The 21,428-nt window shown below is 36.5% G+C and overlaps 1 protein-coding gene across 8 annotated transcripts in view; it reads right to left on the bottom strand.

Annotated features, from left to right (window-relative positions):
* Positions 1-21,428, bottom strand: part of PUM2 (pumilio RNA binding family member 2) — a 99,907-nt gene that overhangs the window by 38,639 nt on the left and 39,840 nt on the right. For all 8 annotated transcript variants that reach the window (XM_042982440.1, XM_042982439.1, XM_042982438.1 and 5 more), the window contains 5 exons: positions 21,039-21,309; positions 20,706-20,799; positions 13,947-14,072; positions 11,009-11,151; positions 9,679-9,808 (listed from right to left, as the gene is read on the bottom strand). In XM_042982440.1, the coding sequence (XP_042838374.1) occupies positions 9,679-9,808; positions 11,009-11,151; positions 13,947-14,072; positions 20,706-20,799; positions 21,039-21,309 (764 nt within the window). The remainder of the gene's footprint in view (positions 1-9,678; positions 9,809-11,008; positions 11,152-13,946; positions 14,073-20,705; positions 20,800-21,038; positions 21,310-21,428) is intronic.

Raw genomic sequence — 21,428 nt, 5'->3', positions numbered from 1 at the left:
GACATATAAGGCAAAATCGGGGCGGGGGGGGGGGGGGGGGAATACAGAGCTTCCAAGCTGACTCCTCACGGAATGAATGGGATAAATCTTGAGAAGAGATTATGAATATCCAACTGGAGATGTCAAATAGGATATACAAGTCCTAAGTTTAGGGGAGAGGGTCCAGGCTGGAGTTACAAACAATGAAATCACCAAGAAAAATTAAAAAGGGATCTATGGACAGAGTACTTCACATTAAGAGGCTGGAGACAGAAGGAACCAGGGAAGAGATGAAGAAGGAACAGTCAGGGCGGGCGCCTGGGGTGGCTCAGGTGGTTGAACATCCGACTTTGGTTCAGACCAGAATCTCGCGGTCCGGGAGTTCAAGGCCCATGTTGGTCTAAATGCTGACAGCGTAGAGCCTGGAGCCTACTTCGAATTCTGCGGCTCCCTCTCTTTCTCTCTCTCTCTCTCTCTGCCCCTCCCCTGCTCGCTCTCTCGCTCTCTCAAATGTAAAAATTAAAAAAAAAAAAAAAAAAAAAAAAAAAGAAGGAACAGCTGTAACAATGTGGTCTCTTGCAGGCCAAAGAAAAAATAATTCTAATGAAGACTGAGTGATCAACAATGTTAAATGATGCTAAAAGCTATTAGAAGCTGAGAACTGACAAATGGCTTAGACACATGAAGTCATTATGATGAGGGATGCAAGCCAAACTGTAGTGAGTTCAGTCAAGAATGGGAGAACCACAAGCAAGTACAGACAATGCTTCTGAGGAGTTTAGATGTAAGGAGGGCCAGAGGGGAGCTAAAGAAAAGGGGATGCTGAGACTAATTTTTTCTTAATCAGAAAATGTACTTTATCAGCAAAGCACAATACTTTGTGCTTAAAATTTGTTGCTGTAAAATAAAACACATAAACACACAGAGAATATAAACCCAAAGGTACAGTATAATGACTACAATAACAACAAAAATTTAACCACAATCCAAGTTAAGAAATAGAAAACTGCCCAGCACCTTACCTCTCATACGTCCCTGCTCCACCACAATCTTCTCTTTGTCTTAGAGTTCTACACTACTCTACTACCCATAAATGCCTCCCTAAGACTCATGTGGTTGGAATGATTTAAAAATTTTCATGTAGGATTCACTAGCGGTTGTATGCAGATATACATCCCCATTATTCCATTACTGTATAGCAGCTCGTTGGATGGATACGAAAATGCATTTATGCGTTCTACATTTACACTGCTTCCCCCATTTAGGGACACTATCATCAGTACTGCTTATAAACATTTTGGTACATGTATCCTGGTGTATAACGTGTGGATTTATCTCTCTACTGCAAGGTATGTATCTAAGTAGTTGATGCACTGATTATGTAAATTCACACTCCTTCTACCTTGCTATTAGAGTTCTCACTTGCATGTAACTTTAATAACACTTTATATTCTCAGACTTTTAAATCTGGCTGATCTGGAAGATATGCAGAAATATTTTGTTGTGGTTTTGAGTTTCATTTTCCCATACTAAATAGGCTGAGCATCTCTTCATATGCTACTCTTGGAAGAGGCTTTTTCAAGTCTTTTACTCATTTTCCTACCAGGCTGCCTTTTCTTACTGGCTTATAAATATGTATGTGTATCCAAAGGTTTTCACTGTTTTAATATATTGCAATTATCTTTCTCCATCCCTAGCCTGACAATCTATTCTCTTTATGGTGAATTTTGGGGTAATAATGTCAAATATTATTTCATTTTTATAACAAAATTTCCCTGTATTTTCTAATAGCCTTAAAATTCCACTTTTCACATTTCTGTCTAAAATCCAAACGAAGTTGGTTATTGAACACAAGATAGGGCAGGGGTTCAATTTCATTTTGTTTCCAAAACAACCAATTTTATTTCATCTTATTTGTAAAACAAGTCATTCCTCCCTACTGCTTTGTTCTGTTTCTTTGTAATTAGGTATTCGTTTCTTTGGGGATTTCATCTTTGGGGTCTCTATTGGGTCCCACTGGTTTGTCTCTCCAGGGAAGAATTTAACTGTAGCTTTAGAATTAGTCTTCCTCCGGAGTAAGTCAAAACAGAGCAAGTCTTTTTACTTATTTTTGTCCTTTAAGAGTATTGTGGCTTAATCTTGATGGACCCTTTGCATTTTCACTAAATTTTTTTCTCAGCTATCAAAATATCATAGAAAGAACCTATTAGAAATTTTAGTTGGATATGTACTGAAACTATAGGGAGAACTGATACATTTAAAATGCTGACCTGTCAAGGGGAGCCTGGGTGGTTTAGCTAGTTGAGCATCCGACTTCAGCTGAGGTCATGATGTTGCAGTTTATGAGTTCCAGCCCACATTGGGCTCTGTGCTGAAAACTCAAGAGGCTGGAGCCTGCTTCAGATTCTGTGTCTCCCTCTCTCTCTGCCCCTACTCGCGCGCTGTCTCTCTCTCAAAAATTAAACATTAAAAAACATTAAACATAAAAACATTTTTAAAAAATTTCAATGCTGAGTGGACCAAAGGTAGCTATATCTCTTTAGGTCTCCTTTATACTTTTAAAAAGTTAGATTTAGTCCTAAGTACTTGCTACCTCTACAAGTATCTTTAAAATTTTTCATTTTCAAACAGTATGCTGTTAACAAAAAAGATTTCATATTTTTTTTAATGTTTACTTTTGAAGGAGAGAGAGAGCGAGCGAGTGAGCAGGGAAGGGGCAGGGAGACATAGACACAACCCACAGCCCAGAGCCTGACACGGGGCTCAAACTCACAAACCGCGAGATCATGACCTGAGCTGAAGTCGGACACTTAACCAACTGAGCCACTCAGGTACCCCCCTGAAAAGATTTTTTAAATTGATTTTCATATCCAAAAACTGTTTTAACAAGAACGTTAATTCTAATACTTGATCTAAAGATTCATTGACAGTTTTAGTTCTTCCTTTACAGAATTTTCTCATTTCTCTCTCATGTTATAGTACTGGCTAGGATCTCTAACATGCTAAAGTGTTAATAGGAATCATTGTCTTCTTCCCCATCTTAAAAAAAAAAATCCAATTATTTCCCATAAAGCAGAAGTGTGTTATCCATTTGGGGGTACGGGGGGGTGTCAATTTCCACCTTAGCATATTAAGGAAACTATCTTTGAATCCTAATTTGTTGAAGTGGCTTGTTATTAGAGTCAGTATATAAATTTGTTATGCTTTTCTTGCCTCTCTTGAGAAGTTCTTGTGATTGCTTTCTTTTAATCTTTGAACGTGCCAATGACCTTATATGACTTCCTAAACTTGAATTCCTGGGATAAAACCAACTTGTTCATCATATATTATTATCCTGCTTATTATATACTGCAATATCTGGCTGTTAATATTTTAGAATTTAGTAATTAACCTGTAATTTTCCTTTTCTGTATACTCTTTGACAGGTTTCATTATTTTTTCTTAAATGCTTATTCTTGAGACAGAGAGAACCCTCGAGGGAGGGTCAGAGAGAGGCTGAGCCAGAGGATCCGAAGCAGCCTCTGTGCTGACAGCAGACAGCCCAGACATGGGGCTAGAACTCATAAACCGTGAGATCATGACCTGAGCCACAGGTGGACACTTAACCAACTGACCCACTCAGGCGCCCCAGATATGATTTTTAATATTTAAGTTTCTTTTTTTAATGTTTCAAGCTTTTTTTTTTTTTTTAATTATAGTTAACGTATAGTGTAATACTGGTTTTAGGAGTAAAACTTAGTGATTCATCACTTACATACAACACCCAGTGCTCATCACACGTGTCCTCCTTAATCCCCATCACCCATTTAACCCACCCTCCCACCCACCACCCCCCTCCAGCAAATTTGTTTTCTGTAGTTAAAAATCTTTTATGGTTTGTTCCCTTCTTTTATTTTTCTTTCATCTATGTTCATCTGTTTTGTTTCTTATATCTACATATGCGTAAAATCATATGGCATTTGTCTTTCTCTGACTTATTTCGCTTAGCATAACACACTCTAGCTCCATCTACGTCATTGTAAATGGGAAGACTCCATCCTTTTTGATGGTTGAGTAACATTCCAGTGTGTGTGTGTGTGTGTGTGTGTGTGTGTGTGTGTGTGTGTGTGTACACACACACACACACATCTTCTTTACCCATTTGTCAGTTGGTGGACATTTGGGCTCTTTTCAACATTTGGCTACTGTTAATAATGCTGCTATAAACATTGGGGTGCATGTGCCACTTTGAATCTGTATTTTTTGTATCCTTTGGGTAAATAACCTAGTAGTGCAATTGCTGGATTGTAGGGTAGTTCTATTTTATTATTATTATTACTATATTATTATTATTATTATTATTATTATTTGAGGGGGGGAGGGAGGGAGGGAAGGAGGGAACACGCATGAGCTGGGGAGAGGGGGAAAGGAGGAGAGGTAAAATCTTAAGCAGGCTCCATACTCAGCACAAGCACCATGCAAAGATCAATCCCATGACCCTGGGACCATGATCTGAGCCAAAATCAAGAGTTGGATGCTGGACTGACTGGCACCCCAGGGGAGTTCTATTTTTAATTTTCTGAAGAACCTCCATACTGTTCTCAAGTAGCTGCACCAGTTTGCGTACCCACCAACATGCAAGAGGGTTCCCCTTTCTCTGCATCCTGACATCTGTTGTTTCCTGTGTTGTTAGTTTTAGCCATTCTGACAGGTGTGAGGTGATACCTCATTGTGGTTCCGCTTTGTATTTCCTTGATGATGAGTGATGTTAAGCATCTTTTTGTGTTATCTGATAGACATCTGGATGTCTTCTTTGGGAAAATGTCTATTCATGTCTTCTGCCCATGTCTATTCATGTCTTCTGCCCATTTCTTCACTGGCTTATTTGCTTTTTGGGTGTCAGGTTTGATAAGTTCTTCATAGATTTTGGATACTAACCCTTTATCAGATATATCACTTGCAAATGTCTTCTTCCATTCCAAAGGTTTTTAGTTTTGTTGACAGCTTCCTATGCTGTGCAGAAGCTTTTATCCTGAGGAGGTCCCAATAGTTCATTTTTACTTATGTTTCCCATGCCTTTGGAGACATGTCTAGTAACAAGTTGCTACAGCTGATGTCAAAGAGGTTGCTACCTGTGTTCTCTAGGATTTTAATGGAGTCCTATCTCACATTTAGGTCTCTCATTGATTTTGAATTTCTTTTTGTGATGGTATAACAAAGTGGTCCATTTTCATTCTTCGGCAGGTTTCCCAACACCATTTGTTGAAGAGACTGTCTTTTTTCCACTAAATATTCTTTCCTGCTTTGTTGAGGATTAACTGGCCATATAATTTCAGGGTTTTCTATTGTGTTCCACTGATCTATGTGTCTGTTTTTGCCAGTACTATACTGTCTTCATGACTGCAGCTTTGTAAGATAGCTTAAAGTCTGGAATTCTGATGCCTCCAGCTTTCCTTTTCTTTTTCAAGACTGCTTTGGCTACTTGGGGTCTTTTCTGATTCCATATATATTTTAGGATTCTTTGTCCTAGCTCTGTGAAAATTATTAGTGGTATTTTGATAGGGATAGTATTAAATGTGACAGGTTTTAGTATTTAGATTATACTAGTATCATAAAATGACCTGGGAAGCATACCTTCTTTTCCTATTTTCTAGGATCTTAAAAATTGGAATTATTTCCTCCTTGAATACCTGGTATTCACCACTGAAGTTTTATGTTGGCCTAAAATCTTAAGGGAGAAATTTTGATTACTTAATTCACTTCTTTAATGTTAATGGACCTCAGATGTTTTATATATCCTCAAGTCTGTTTGGTTACATTTTTCTAGTTATTTGTCCATTTTATCTACACTAATTTGTTAATGTGAGATTGTTCCTAATAGCCACCAATGATTATTTAATTTTTCTGTATTGGTATTTCTGCCTTCTTGTTTTAAATCTTTCTTGGATGAGTCTCTCAGGGGTTTATCAATTTTATTAGTATTTTCAAAGAAATAACTTTTGGGATAATTTAAATCTTTGAATTGTATGTTTGCCACCTATTTCATTCACATCAGCTCCCATCTTTATTATTTGGTTTCCTTTTACAAATTCTTTGGGCTTAGTCTCTTCCTTTTATAGTTCCTAGATAGAAACTTACTTTCCAATGTATGCATTTGAGCCTATTATATTCTCCTCCTGTGTTGTTTTAGGTGTAGGTGACAAGCTTAAATTTGTAGCATTTTCATAATCATTTAGTTCAAAAGCTTCTCATTTCTACTGTGTTATCTTTCTTTACGGAGAGTCTGGTAAGACACAGGGGCTTTAAAAAAAAAAAAAAAAAAGACATGGTCCCTACACACAAGGACTATACAATCTAGTAGAGGAGGTAATGTACTACGTCCTTAAATTTAAATGTTTATTTTTGTGAGAGCAAGCATGCAAGCAGGAGAGGGACAAAGTGGGGGGATGGGACATAGGATCCAAAGCGGGCTCTGCTGACAGCAGAGAGCCTGATACAGGGTTTGAACTTCTAAACCATGAGATCACCACCTGAGCCAAAGTCAAACACCTAACTGACAGAGCCACCCAGCACCCCTCCTTAATTCTAAGATGCCACTTTGTTTTGAGACAAGACACTGATCTACTAACTTCCGTTCAAAGAGAAATAGAAAATGTTGTTCTACTTGAAGACATTTTCTAACTTTAACATGGTAAAGCAAGGGCAGAATTGAGAAACCACAAATAACTAAATGAAATGCAAGGCAGACAGAAGAACTAAAGAAAGGTGCAAGAAGAGTAATTACTGATGAAGACATACTGGGAAAGAAAGATCAGGAAGGCTTTATGCAAAGAATACTGAAGGATGAGAAGGAAAGCTAATTACAAAATGTTTATAAACCAGAGTTAAAAAAAAATAATAATGTTAAACTCTATCTATCCCAATTTCCCTTAAAATGTGTAAAAGGGTATTCTAAGCTAAAAACCATTAGCTAGGGCTAGAGGCATAAAAAGTACAAGTTATCTCTGGCTGGTAGTATATGGTCTAGTGTGTTAAAGCATAGGACTATGGAAGGATACTATCAATTAAGTAGTTTGGGACTAGATCATTGAAAATATTAAGGGGCACCTCGGTGGCTCAGTCGGTTGGGTGTCCAACTTGGCTCAAGTCATGATCTCGCTGTTTCTAAGTTTGAGCCCCACAATGGAGCCCTGCCTTAAGACTGTTTTGGATCCTGTGTCTCCCTCTCTCTGCCCCTCCCCATTCGCACTCTCTCAAAAATAAACATTAAAAAAAATTTTTAAGCAAAATATTAAGAACCAGAATGGTATAAAACTAACATATTTTTGAAAGGTTAACTGAAAGAAGAATAACAAGATGAAATGGGGGCGCCTGGGTGGCTCAGTCGGTTAAGTGTTTGACTCTGGATTTCCGCTCAGGTCATGATCTCATGGTTTGTGAGATTCAGCCCCCCTCCCCCCATGTCAGGCTTTGTGCTGACAGTGCAGGGCCTGTTTAGGATTCCCTCTCTCAAGATAATCTCAAGATAAATAAAAAAAGATAAATGAACAGAAGAGATTGGAGGCAGAGTTAGTGGGAGGTTAAGAAAGAGGCTGAACAAGAATAGCACAGATGAAAAAGAAAGGGAACATGAGATAGAATGAACAAGAACTGACAAATTATTGAATGCGAAGCACAGAAGAAAATCAAGAGTTGAAGAGGATTCTGAGACTGAAGCCAAAAGTTTCTAGTTCAAGAGTACAGTGAAATTAACACTAAAATAAACATTAAGATAAGCAAATCTGGGAGAGAGTTCATATTTTTTTTTTTTTGACACTATGAGTTTTGAGGACTGCTGGAACATACACATGGTAATGTCCAATACAAAGGCAGAAATATGTTAGATGTTCAAAAAAGAGTCCAAGATGTAGATGTAAACTCATTAGTTTACTGGAACAGGAATGATAGCTGAAATGATGAAAGCAGACGGTCTCCCCCCACCCCGCCCACCCACCCACCCACACACCCACACACACACACACACACACACACAAAAGAGCATCTATTGTTCCAATACTGAAACTGAAGTTCAAAGAGAAAAGTTGGCCAACATGACTCAACTAGGTTGTACGGAAATATGGCACATCTGATTCCAAAGTATCTAGTCCAAAGTAACTGTCTTCCACGTTTAAGGATTTATACAGAGGAAAGGGAAACTGATCAAAGCAATGAAAAAGATAGGAAATCCAGGAAAACAAATTATCACAGAGGCTAGTGTCACGACAGAGAGACGTTGTAGAGAGTTGGACTTAGTCAATATGGTGAAACACACCAAAGAATTGAGAAAAATAAGGATGGAGAAGAGGAGGTCTTACTTTGCAATTGTTACTGAGTTAATATTAGAGTTACTGAAAGGAATCATGGAGGCAGGCTTAAAAGAAGTGTGAGACAAATAGAAGAACCCAGAGCCGTCTTAGTACTATCTTTCATAAACTTTCAGTTCAGTTCCCTTTTAGCCCTGCCTCCATGTCCTTCCACGTGTCTACAACTTCAGCTTCACGGCTTCAGGTAAGCAGCTTCCCCGAAGCAAGTACATAGCTGGGGTAAAAAAAGAAAATAATGAGAACACTCCCGTTCTATTATCATTTGTACTTCAGAGACTATAATATTAACATGTTCTCTTTAGCCAGTGGGCTAGACAAGATGATGAAATCAGACCTTAGAATCTCAGAGATAACAGAATGAATGTAATCAATATAGAAATTCTCAAAGTAACATACAGAAGCATTCAGCCACATGTAACACATACAAGAAACCCTCAATCACATATATTTTCCGATACATTAAATACGATTCCTAAATGATCTGAAAATTTAACTAAATTACAATTAAGTGGAAACTGAAACTCATTTCATTAATAAGTAATCTATATAGTTACAGGAATAATTACTCATATACTAAGAGTGAAAAAAACGGATACTTAAGAGAGAAAGTGAGTCTTCAGGAGAGAACAGAATAGGAAATGACGCATTATCTACTGATATTCAAATGTAGCTTTAAATTTCACTTTAAAAACATAAGTGCTTTTCTTGGTTTAAGAAAATTATTGTCCTTGCATTATTCTTAAAGTTGTAATTTTGTATCTAGTTTCATGAAAATCTACTTCACAACAAAGATCTATTTTTTTGGCTCCTTCTAAAAGTTGTACTGTGGTAATGGGAATAAAGTTTTATCATTTTCTTTGCATTAGGCTTTCATAGGTGTATTTTAGTATACACTTGCTATCAGGTTATAGATACCAATAGTTCATAATACTATAAATTGGCTAAACACAATGAAACAGTGGAAAATTTTAGCTGCAAACTTCTCATATTAACTAAATGACCTTCTTATTCAGCAGCAACAGCACATAGAGGTTTTGTCTTAACATGACAACTCTAACCAACTGATTTTACTTCTTGAAGCATGCTTCAAGAATTCTGGACTATGTTGAGAAAATGCTATAGTTTATGCCATATACAGAGTAAGAAAAAATGGATGTACGTAGAATTCCAGTACATGTTCGCAATCGCGGTCTCACAAAAAATATAGATTTCAACTATTGGCCCCTGAGTTCTAAATAACTTCTCGCAAGGTAGGCAAGACTTAAAAGATAGTTCTGATTTTTTCACTCTTCAATGTGAGTGATTACATTTAACATTTCAAACCTATGCAAATTTCTAGAATTAACTAACTGTATACCTGGCATGCCGGTAGCAAGACCCTGACCAAAAGCCAAAGTTGGATTTGCTGCTGCAAGTGATTCTGCCTGCTGCCCTTGCTGGCCCTGATTGGGAGTAAGAGGGCGCTGACCTGCTCCAGCTCGGAGAACCTACAAAGGACAAATGATTTCCTTAAAAATGAAATTATAAAATAACAGATAAATAAATTTATCCCAGAGTAAATTGCCTTTGGATATTCTTCGAACATATTTATATGCAATGAAACGATGATTTGGCATGAAAAAATACAAAATACTTAAAATCAAAAACACAATCACTGGCTCATGACAACTAGAACAATCTATTAAGTAACATCTAGAGATTCTTGAAGGCCTAACGAAAAGTAATTTTTAGTATTTGTGCTCTTTTTCTTACCAAAGAAATTTATTGGGGGGGGGGGAGGGGGGGAGGGGAATGGCAAAATTTTAGATCATATTAATTTCACAAAGATAGATGAACAATTCAGGACAAGCGGTATTCACTGTAAATAAGCCTCACACATAGGTGTATTGGTCAAGTAGTATATTTTCATGTTTGCCCAAAGAAGATATAGATTGAAAAATAATTTATTAAATGGTGCCATGGTCTAATCTACAAGGACTGAGCCAAAGGACAGCTTCAACAGAACACCAATACAGTAATAAACCACATAAAGGAAATTTAGAATAAAATTTAACTGCCAAGTAACACTACACTTGTCAGTAAGTTGCTTCTTTGGTATAAATATGAAGAATTTGACAATCAGAAGTCAGAAATCACCAATAGTGTTTCTACATTTATCAAAACAGTTTATCAAAACATAAAAGCAGCAGAAATTTCAAAAACCCAAAACCAACCAAAACCATTGTAATAAACATTTTCTTTTTGAAGAAATTAAATTTAACCAGTAGTGAAAATATTTCCTCTTTTCAATTTTCTCCAGCTTGCTTAAAAATATAAAGTACTCTGTAATCATTTTCTAGTCAGAAATGTATTAAGTTAATATTTAAAATAGTAATTTAAATACCCAGAAGAAAATGAAGTGATAATTACTTTGATAGGAACATGAGCACACCTGAAAAGGTGATGAAAAATTAAAATCTGCTAGAGATTTCAACAGTTTCTATAACAAAAATGTAGAAATGGAATACACCTCAATCTTTAAATTCATGTAATACCAATTAGAAAAAAAAAACCACCATGTAATCAATACTTGTATATAGGTACTACATTACATGCTGAGGAGATGAAAAGACACACATCTTGAAAACAAGGAACTCATTGAATTTCAAGGACTCTTCAGGTATGATTTAATGAAGGCAGGCCTATACCTGTTGCTGTCCAGGCTGAGCTTGTGATGCTGCTTGCTGATTTGCTGTGTTGTTTGCCGCAGCTGCAGCTTGTTGCTGAAATAAATTGGCTGGATACACCCCCCATGGAACACCATAATACTGAGGTGGAACCACTGCTGGACCTAAACCCCACACCCCACCCCGCCCCCCCAAAAAAAAAGTTACTTACATTTTATAGATAAATCAGTTACCATTAGATCATAAAAAGGAACACTGTATATGAGTTAAAGCAAATGTCCTTATAATCCCCAACCCACTTACACCTGCTATATCCTTTCTTTTTTTTCCTGATTCTAGTAGGAAAAAGTCTCATTCAGGTTATGATTACTTCAAGAGAAACAGGAGTGACAGCAGTGGCCTCAATGGAGATGGTAAAGCTAAAGTCAAAAGGACCAATGAACTAACAGGATACTTAACCATCTATGCAACAGTTACTGAATGCCAGTTTATGGGTTTGATACTGGCAAACACAGATAATATACTCAGGGAACATTAGACTTCATAAAACTGCAAGATTTACTATGTTCAATTCAAATTCTCTTAAAAGGCTATTTTCTGAATATTGAAAAAAATTACCAAAATATTACAAAACACTTTTATCTTTTTATTTGCAATCTACAACATAAAACTTTGGAACATTCTTGTACCAAGCTTGCGACAACTGTATTTGAATTGTAAACCTTGAATTTAAAAATATTTTTTAAAGTTTTTATTAAAAATATTCTTCATATTTGAAACAATTAGTCACAATTCTCACAAAGCAACTGAAAATTGCATGAAAACAAATGAAACATCACTGCTTATGTGGTTAGGAAAATGGAACTAGTGAGTAAAGACAAGAAAGAACCAAGTAATATAAAGGCACAGAGGGACACAGACATGTGAAAGCAAACTAGGAAAAATAGAATGAACTGTGCTTGCTCTAGTCTATGTTATTCAAGGTAACATCTGCTTCTATGGGAATAAACAGCATTATGCACAATAATTTCCACGTTAAGTTCATGAGCAAGATGTCATGATTATTAATTGATAAAATAAAGATGGCCTAAAATTCCACGGATACAATTTTAATATATCTAATATTTTAAAAAGTTAAACTCTTGGATTCACTTTGTTTTGGAGGAAAATAAAGCCCAGTACAATTGACTGAATCACTAAAGTGAAAAGCATTAAAAAACTTAAAGTATTATTTCTGAAAACAGTTTAAGCACCATCTACAATGAAAACTGTTAACAGGATTTATGAAGAATACATTATCAAAACAAGAGTCAAATATCTATCTAGAACCTCTTTGCCCAAAACAATAGCCAGAAGCCACCTGTGACTACTGAAGAATTAAAAAGTTAGACAGCCCAAACTGAGATATGGTCTTAAGTATGATATACACAGGATTTTGAAGACTTTGCATGAAAAAAAAAGTAAAATATCTATTAGTAATTTAAAAAATATTAATTATATTAAAATAATATTTGGTTGTGTTGGGATAAATCAAACATTTAAATTAATATCATCTGTTTTTTGCTTTTATAATGTAGATACTAGAAAATTTTAATTGCATTATCTGGCTCACATTATATTTCTATTGGACACCACTGGTCTTAGAAAGCCTGAATCCAAAATGCTAGAATGCTTAATCTGAAAACTAACCATTTCTTAAGGTTTCCTTAAAGTCCATAGATTGTATGATATACCAGAATTTTACATACTAACATCCAGTTAAATGGCACCAAGAAAGCTCATCCCCTCCTTATGGAATTACGTGCAGATCTATACTAATACTAAAATCTACTGAATGTGATAGGTTGGTTTCAGTCTCCTAAATAAGCTATCAAACTAGAATTTGAAATTAACATTTATTTTTTCACTTCTTAAAACAGTCTTGAGTATAAAAAACAAGTCCCCTAACTCCCAGGAAAAGACTGACTGTTCTACAGTCAGGATAATAACTGCCAGAAGTGGAGTTTAAAATTGTCAAATTCATCAGTGACAATTCATATCATTGAACAAAGTTTAAAAATCATGATAGTCTGGAGTTATGAAAGTCAGTCAGTTGGCAGGCTCACTCCAGTGAACACACATTTATGGCTGACATGACCCTGTTCCTGCCTCTGTAACCAACATTAACCCATGCCTAAGACTAATTCATTTGTCTCTATAACCAACTCAACCTAAAACAACCTCTTCTTCAAAACCCTACACAGAAGATCAGCAAATTGTTTGCTTGGCTCAATAGGATGGTGCCTGACCAGCACACAACTGTCCTTACTACTTAAATAAGCAAGAAATACAGCTTTGGGTTTAAAAACATTTTTCCCCAGTATTACTGCCATATTACTGATACATGACATTTGTATAGTTTTGGTTTTCATTTTAGACTTTGAGTGGCAGTTTCTGGTTTTGACAGTTAAGTGCTTTCCAACTCCATGCCACCTTTTTGCCCCTCAGTCGGCTTGCATATTTTAACACTGCTAAATAAACTTTACTTTTTAGATACTCATTCTCTCAAGACTGCTACTGCTGAAGCTCCTTACCTCATACTCTCCCTGACCTGGGTATCTATGGTACCTACCCCAGTTTACTGCATTAGAAGTAACTTTACTTTTGCACTGTTTCTGTGGGTGATGGAATTGGTCAGAAAAAAGATCTGTGGTTGGCAATGTAAGATTTCTGAAACTACAAAACTGAATTGGAAACCAACTATGTACAAAAGGAAAAAGTTCTCAAGCTTCGGCTTTTTCCTACAGCATTAAAACTGGACAAATAGTAAACTAACTCTCTGGAAACGTCACTTGATTCTAGATAAGTGTTTCAGATTTTCTTAGGAACTTCAAATTGCCCACCAAATAGACAGAAACACAACTTGTAAGAAAATTAAAACTAAATCCATAATAAGCAACGAGGATGAACAATAAGTTACCTGCTAATGTTGCTGCTGCAGCCAACCCTGCTGCAGTATATGGATCAGTCCCTGGAGGAGCAGCACTAATAATATACGGATTTGGCACAAATGCAGCTGGAGCAAGGCCTGCTGAGAATACACCAGCTGTATTTTAAAAAGGGGAGAAATAATGAATGAAGATGTAAAGTATTATTTTCTTCATTAGGTAAAATAATTTCTACACTGAATTTGGAGTGGGGAAGCAGAGTGCGTATAGTGGTTCAAACTCTGATTAACTGAGTGACTTTGGGCATGTAACATCACCTGACTCTAAGATTCTTCATTTAGGAAATAGGTGTATCACCACTTATCTTAGAGGATTTTTGTGAGAGTTAAAACATGATACCAAATATGAAAGGACTGTGTAGAACTAGCAAAACAGACACACAATGAATGTTTAGAGTTAGAACTACTATTGTTCAACGGTAGTTTCTCTTTTGTTTTTCTAATGCTTATTACTTATTTTTGAGAAACAGAGCACAAGCAGGGGAGGGGCAGAGAGAGGAGGAGACACAGAATCAGAAGCAGGCTCCAGGCTCAAGCTGTCAGCACAGAGCCTGAAGCCTGGCTCAAACTGATCAACTGCGAGATCATGGCCTGAGACAAAGTCAGATGCCCAACTGACCCACCCAGGCGCCCCAGTATTTTTTAATTTAATCTTTATTAAGCTATACTGTGAGCTAAGAATTCAATAGTGAGGAAGGCATGATCTGCCCTCACAAATCAATCCATCTAATGAGAAAAACAAATTGACAATTAGAATACAGTATAGTAGGAGCTATAGGCACAGAGAGAAGGGGTACCTAGTGAGCTTCAGAAAGTGTGGGTAGGATGATGTGGGGTTGTAGGGCAGGGCAAGGCAAGGCAAGACAAGACAAAATTGGAGTTACAATCAGAATGAAGACCTGTGAACACCTTCCTGGGTCATGTTAAGTTTGGACTTTACCCAGAAAGCAACAGAATAACAATGAAGAGCTTTAGGCAGAACTGTGACTTTAAGGCCACTTCTGCATCTAATGACTGCTAACGTGAATTCGGTAAAAGGCAGGGAAGATTTTTTAAATATTCGTTTGCAGTACTTATTAAAGAAAACTGCTGGTATCAAGAAAGTACTGTGTATACTAGTCACTGTAAAGTATGGACTTGAGTTGTCTCTTCTGGAAAACAAGTGGAAGGTGAGGAAATAATGGGAAAGGAGGTGTTTTAAAAGTTACAAGAGGGGCGCCTGGGTGGCTCAGTCGGTTAAGCGTCCGACTTCGGCTCAGGTCATGATCTCGCGGTCCGTGAGTTCAAGCCCTGCGTCAGGCTCTGTGCTGACTGCTCAGAGCCTGGAGCCTGTTTCAGATTCTGTGTCTCCCTCTCTCTCTGACCCTCCCCCATTCATGCTCTGTCTCTCTCTGTCTCAAAAATAAATAAACGTTAAAAAAAAAATTAAAAAAAAAAAGTTACAAGAGCTCAGAAAAATTCAATTTACAAGATGATTAATAGGGCGCCTGGCTGGTTATGTCAGTAAAGCACATGATTTCTTGATTTCGGGGTTGAGAGTTCAAGCCCCACATGGGTGTAGAGGTTACTTAAAAATATTTAAAAATAAATAAAAACATGATTAAGGGGGAGAATAGAGAATAAAAGCATGTGGGTATAAATGACTTAAAAGAAAGAATTCAAAAGGAACACTTACTCTAAACCTTGAAATCAAGGTTCAGAAACTCCATTCTAACTATATTATAGCAGTTTTTAAATGTTCTGAATGTGACCCATAATATGAAATATATTTCACATCAACCTAGTGACCATATATACATATACATGCCACAAACAAAAATATCAAAAAAAATTTCTTTATAAAGTTCCATGTAACTTAGTATTTTCTACTAAATTTATTAATTTCTATAATCTATTTAATTTCTAAAACTAGTGGCCATACCCCACAACAGTGATTTCATGTACAGGCACAACCATTTGAAAAATGAGTTTTTAAAACTTTTATTTGAGAAAGAAAAGAGAATACACACATGCACACGCACAAGTGGGAGAGGGGCAGAGAGAGGATCTTAAGCAAGCTCCACACTCAGCATGGTCCCCAACATGGGGCTTGATACTAGGATCATGAACCGATCCAAAATCAACAGTCAGACACTCTACAAACTAAGCTCCCCAGGAGCTCCCAAAACTCTGCTTTTAATAAAGGAAGACTAAAAGAGGGTTCAGGGGCACCTGAGTGGCCCATTAGATTAAGCATCTGACTCTTGATTTCAGTTCAGGCTATGAGCTCACGGTTCCTAGGATGAAGCTCTGTCTTGGGCTCTGTGCTGAAAGCGAGGAGTCGGCTTGGGATTCTCTCTCTCCTCCCTACCTCTGTGCCCCTCCCCTGCTTAGGCTCTCTCTCAAAATAAATAAACTGGAAAAAAAAAAAAGAGAGAGAGAGAGTTGAATAATATCCTTGCACTATTTAAAAAATCATTTGCTCAGAGTTGCATTCTTAACTAAGCCCTAGGGGAAAGGTTCCAAGATTTCCATTTCCTCTATCATAAATTGTCTTTGTCACAAAGAAAATGATGGATGTTGTGGTATTCATGTCCTACTCATACCCCTACAAAATCTCAAAGCCAGGATATAATTTTTTTATATTCCATATTTTATGATTTAAAAAGCTTGCTTTTAAGATCTCCAATACTAGTGGAGTTTACAAAACGGAAAGTCAAAGTCCTCATGTAATCTTTACTGACTGTTGGCTTATATTCTACTGAATTATTCAATTTTAGAGAGGATTTTAATATAGTTTTCTCCATATTTGTTATAAAACAAATATGAGATATAAAGCAGATATGAAGTTTCAGGTATGTGGGGGAAAAAGGAATTAGTTTAGCCTAATGGATACATACTGAAACTTATTGAAAAAATGTTTTTCATGTGTTTTTATTAAGTTCATGATTAATTTAGAAATATTTACAACTTACTAGACAGCAAATACACTGTTTACATATATATATGTTTGCACGTGTATACAAATGTGTTTATATATTTATGTTTATACATACACGTAGGTATATACATCATTTTCAATTTTGAAATGAACACACACACAGTCACACATTTTATATACTGTAGGCTATAATGGCACTTTAATATGTATTTTTCACTTTCCAATTAACCATAGGTCCTTTTCTATGTCAACAGGTAACCTATCAAGTCATTCTTTCTAATATACAGAAGGAACATACATGATTTAACCAGTCTATTAAGGATATATAGTCAGATGGTCCACAATCTTTCATTATAATAATCTTATTATTCTTTTAGTACGCAAGGTCTCTGCATTATCATCCTATCTTTATAAAAATTCAGTTAAGGTTCAAGTACCATGTCAGGCTCTAGGCTGGCAGATTAGAGCCTGGAGCCTGCTTTGAATTCTGTGTCTCCCTCTCTCACTGCCCCACCCCCACTCAGTGTGTGTGTGTGTGTCTCTGTCTGTCTGTCTCTCTCTCAAAAGTAAATAAACATTTAAAAATTCACTTAAATGAGGGGCGCCTGGGTGGCTCAGTCGGTTGACTGTCTGACTTCTCTCAGGTCTTGATCTCACAGTTCGTGAGTTCGAGCCCTGCATCAGCCTCTGTGCTGATAGCTCACGGGCTGGAGCCTGCTTCAGATTCTGGGTCTCCCTCTCTCTCTACCCCTTCCCTGCTCAAGCGCGTTCTCTCTCCCTCTCTCTCTCTCTCAAAAATAAATAAAGATTAAAAAAAAATTTTTTTTAATTCACTTAAATGGGAAAATATACATCAATTCTTGGCCAGTATGTCCATATTACTCCCCAGGAAAGTTGTGCCAATTTCCATCAGGAATATATGAATATGCCATTCACACTCCTGTCAAATTTGGACATTACCCAACCATTTAAATTTTTTTTTTTTTAAGTTTATTTATTTTGAGGGGGTGGTGGGCAAGCACAAGTGGGAGAGGGGCAGGGGCATGAGAGAATCCCAAGCAGCTTCCCACTGTCAGCCCGGAGCCCAACATGGGGCTTAAACTCATGAACCATGAGATCATACCCTCAGGTGAAATCAGGAGTTGGATACTTAACAGACTGAACTGCCCAGGTGCCCCTACTAAACTGTTAAAGAGTTGTCAATCTCTTGGTAAATAAAGCATTGGTAAAATAAAGCATTAAAAATATTTTGTTTTAATCTATGGTTCTTTGTCTATCAAAGAGGCAAAATGTCTTGCAAAACTTTTTCTCATTTAAAATTTTGATACATTAGGAATAGGACCCAATTATCTCGGAGCTATTTTCCAAATACATGCTTTTATCGTTAATTTGAAATCCCAATTAAGGTTAGAACCCACTCCGCCACTGCACCACCTGGGTGGCTCAGTCAGTTGGGTGGCTGACTTCGGCTCAGGTCATGATCTCACAGTCTGTGGGTTTGAGCCCCGCGATGGGCTCTGTGCTGGCAGCTCGGAGCCTGGAGCCTGCTTCCGATTCTGTGTCTCCCTGTCTCTCTCTTCCCCTCCCCTGTTTGCTCTGTCTCTCAAATAATAAACATTAAAAAAAATTTTTTTTAAATGTGGCTACAAAAGAATTTAAAACTCTATGTGGCACATATTATATTTCTGTTGTAAAGTGCTGTTCTAAAGTAGGCTATCAGACACCCATGAAATTACTAGTCAAACTTGGATAAAAAGAGTGATGGTCAACAATAAATACATTTAACTGTGGAACAAAGGTTAAAAGGTAGGATTCTTATATCTGGGTGGCTCAGTGCATTAAGCATCTGGCTCTTGGTGTCAGCTCACGTCATGATCTGGTTTGCGAGTGTGAGCCCTGTGTCAGGCTCTGTGCTGTGTTGAGCCTGCTTGGAATTCTCTCCCCCACCCCCACCCTCTCTCTGCCCCTCCCTTGCTCATGTGCCTTCTCTTTCTCAAAATAAATGTTTTTAAAAGATGGGATCAATTTTGGTAAATTACGCTTAGAAATATTTCCATTTTATTCAGGTTTTCAAATTTAATTGCATAGTCTTCCAGATGGCTTCACAAAGAAATTCTGCCTTATGGTCTCTTAAAAGACCATATAAGTCCAATGTTACTTGAAATACTCCAGGGTACTAAAAAGGGAGATATTTCTAAATTCTTTTTATGACAAATCTGACCAAAAAAATGAAAAAACAAACATACATACAAATGTAAACACTAATTTCATATACACATTATTGATGCAAACACCCTAAATAAAACACTAGCCAATTGAAAGAGCTCATTAAGAGAATTATATATACATTTTTATTCCATGAACACAAGAATGATTCAATTATTAGAAAGTATTCATAGAAGTTAGCATTTACAAATCAAGAGCTTTCACAGATACCAATTAAAAGATATATAAAAGCCATTTACAATGATAGTAAAAGATAAAATATCTAAGAATATACTTATTAAGAAATATGCAAACTTATATGATAAAAACTTTAAAGCACTCATAAACAACACATAAGCAGATGTCAACAAAAATAAAAATACACCATGTCCTGATTAGAATACTTAATATCATAAAGATGTCAATTTTCCCAAAGTTAATTTAAAATTTTAACCCAATGTTCTGGTAGTAAATAAATGAAGTCTAAAGTTTATATAAAAAAGCTTATAAGAAGAGAAAACTTCAAAAAGGAAGAGCAATAATGGGCATACTATTAGCCTGTCATATATTAAACCATACCATAAAGAAATAAATAAAAGCGTTACACTAGTCCATTAGTAGACAGGAATCACTATGTTTCTAACAATGAGAAGGAAGGATTAAGTATAGGAATAAAGAAAGTTGGAGGCAAAGAATGCATGGTGCTATTAGAAGTCACCTAGAAATGTGTGGTCATCTTGGATAAAAACCAAAAATAAAATTTGGGACCTAGGTGTCCTTCTTGGATTGACAAAGAACAATACAAATGTAAGGGAAGAGAAACAACTTAATAAATATCTCCCCCTTCCACTGATTATGATGTTGAGAATATTCACAACTTTTCCAACCAAGAAATAAATCAAGGTTAGCTAAAACCAGGCATAAACGTGGTTATATAAATCTACACATGTGATACAATGATGTAATACTATACATATACATTTACCAATATCATATTCCGGATTGTGGTAGTGTACTATGATTATGTAAGATGTAACCATTGAGGGAAAGCTGTGTGGGGAACCTCTCTGTACTCTCTTTGCAACTCCATGTAAATTTAGAATTACTTCAAATTGAAAAGTTAAAAATAAAAAACCCCAACATGGACAACATGTACCAATGCTTTGACTCTAGCAATAACAAAGGTATAATAATAATTCATGTTAAAGGCTAAAGGTCAAAGTCCAAATAACTTAATGAAGTGAAGAAGAAAATATTTTAAGGAATTTTCTTGGATTCCCAAACCATTTTTTTAAATAAGCATTTTTACTTGAAAAAAGACACAAATAACTACATTTGAATTTCCAAGTGTTTGACTCTCTTAACTTTACACTGACCTTATGTGCTGACAGCTTTCATCATATTATACATTTTTATTTAACGATACAAAAATCAGAAACAGTTCTTCCCTAGTTAATCTTTACTCCTGCCATGTAATCTATTACTCTTTTAAGAAGACGTTTTAAAACAAGAACCCCATACAATTATAGAAAAAGAAAACATTCTAATAAATACTAACACAAGAGTTGCTAACAGTCTAATCAAAATGGTAACTTATAAAGACTCACCTATATGTGGCTGCTGAGCTGCAGCTAATGCATATTGCTGCTGTTGAGCTGCAGTTAACTGCTGAACTGTTAGTGCATTAGTCCTCTGAAAGAGCTATCAGGGAAAATATTTAAAACAAAGATTAGTCTCAAAGCATTTAATTTCTATTTAGAAAGCTGAGAATAGATTATTTTAAACACATATTTCAATCACTTTCTCAACTACAAAAACATTTTATTTATAAAACATTAAGTATTTAAGAACACTCCTATTATTCATGTCCATGCCTCACAGCACCAGAGGCTACACCGGTACATAGTTCAGAGAAGCTTCACTGAAGGGGCACGCTTTACCTGCTGCTGGGGATTGTAGTCAAAAAGGCCTACAGTAGCTCCTGAAGAGTCCATGGGTACCTGATTACCAGGATAGTCAAACTGCAAGGAATCCAGACCAACTTGTTCCATGGCATCCAGATTCTGGGTTTCAGGATTTGAAAACTCTTCAACAAGTGGTTTATTAGCTGTAGGATTAGGAAGAGGCCCCAATCCTTCTGAGGGATTAGTATTGGGGCCCAGGCGCTCAACTACTTCAGTTGGAGAGGCTTGACGACTTCCAGGAGTACGACTACATAAAGAAAACAGAAAGGCATTATGAGTAAAAGTACTAAGTCAAATCTGAATGGAAGGTAGGAAAATCATGAAAAACAAATGGCGGCAAAATACAGAAAGCAAATCAGGCACCCC

The sequence above is a fragment of the Panthera tigris genome, chromosome A3, assembly GCF_018350195.1.
Source record: "Panthera tigris isolate Pti1 chromosome A3, P.tigris_Pti1_mat1.1, whole genome shotgun sequence".
NCBI lineage: Eukaryota > Metazoa > Chordata > Mammalia > Carnivora > Felidae > Panthera > Panthera tigris.
This window is presented reverse-complemented; position numbering and strand designations above follow the sequence as displayed.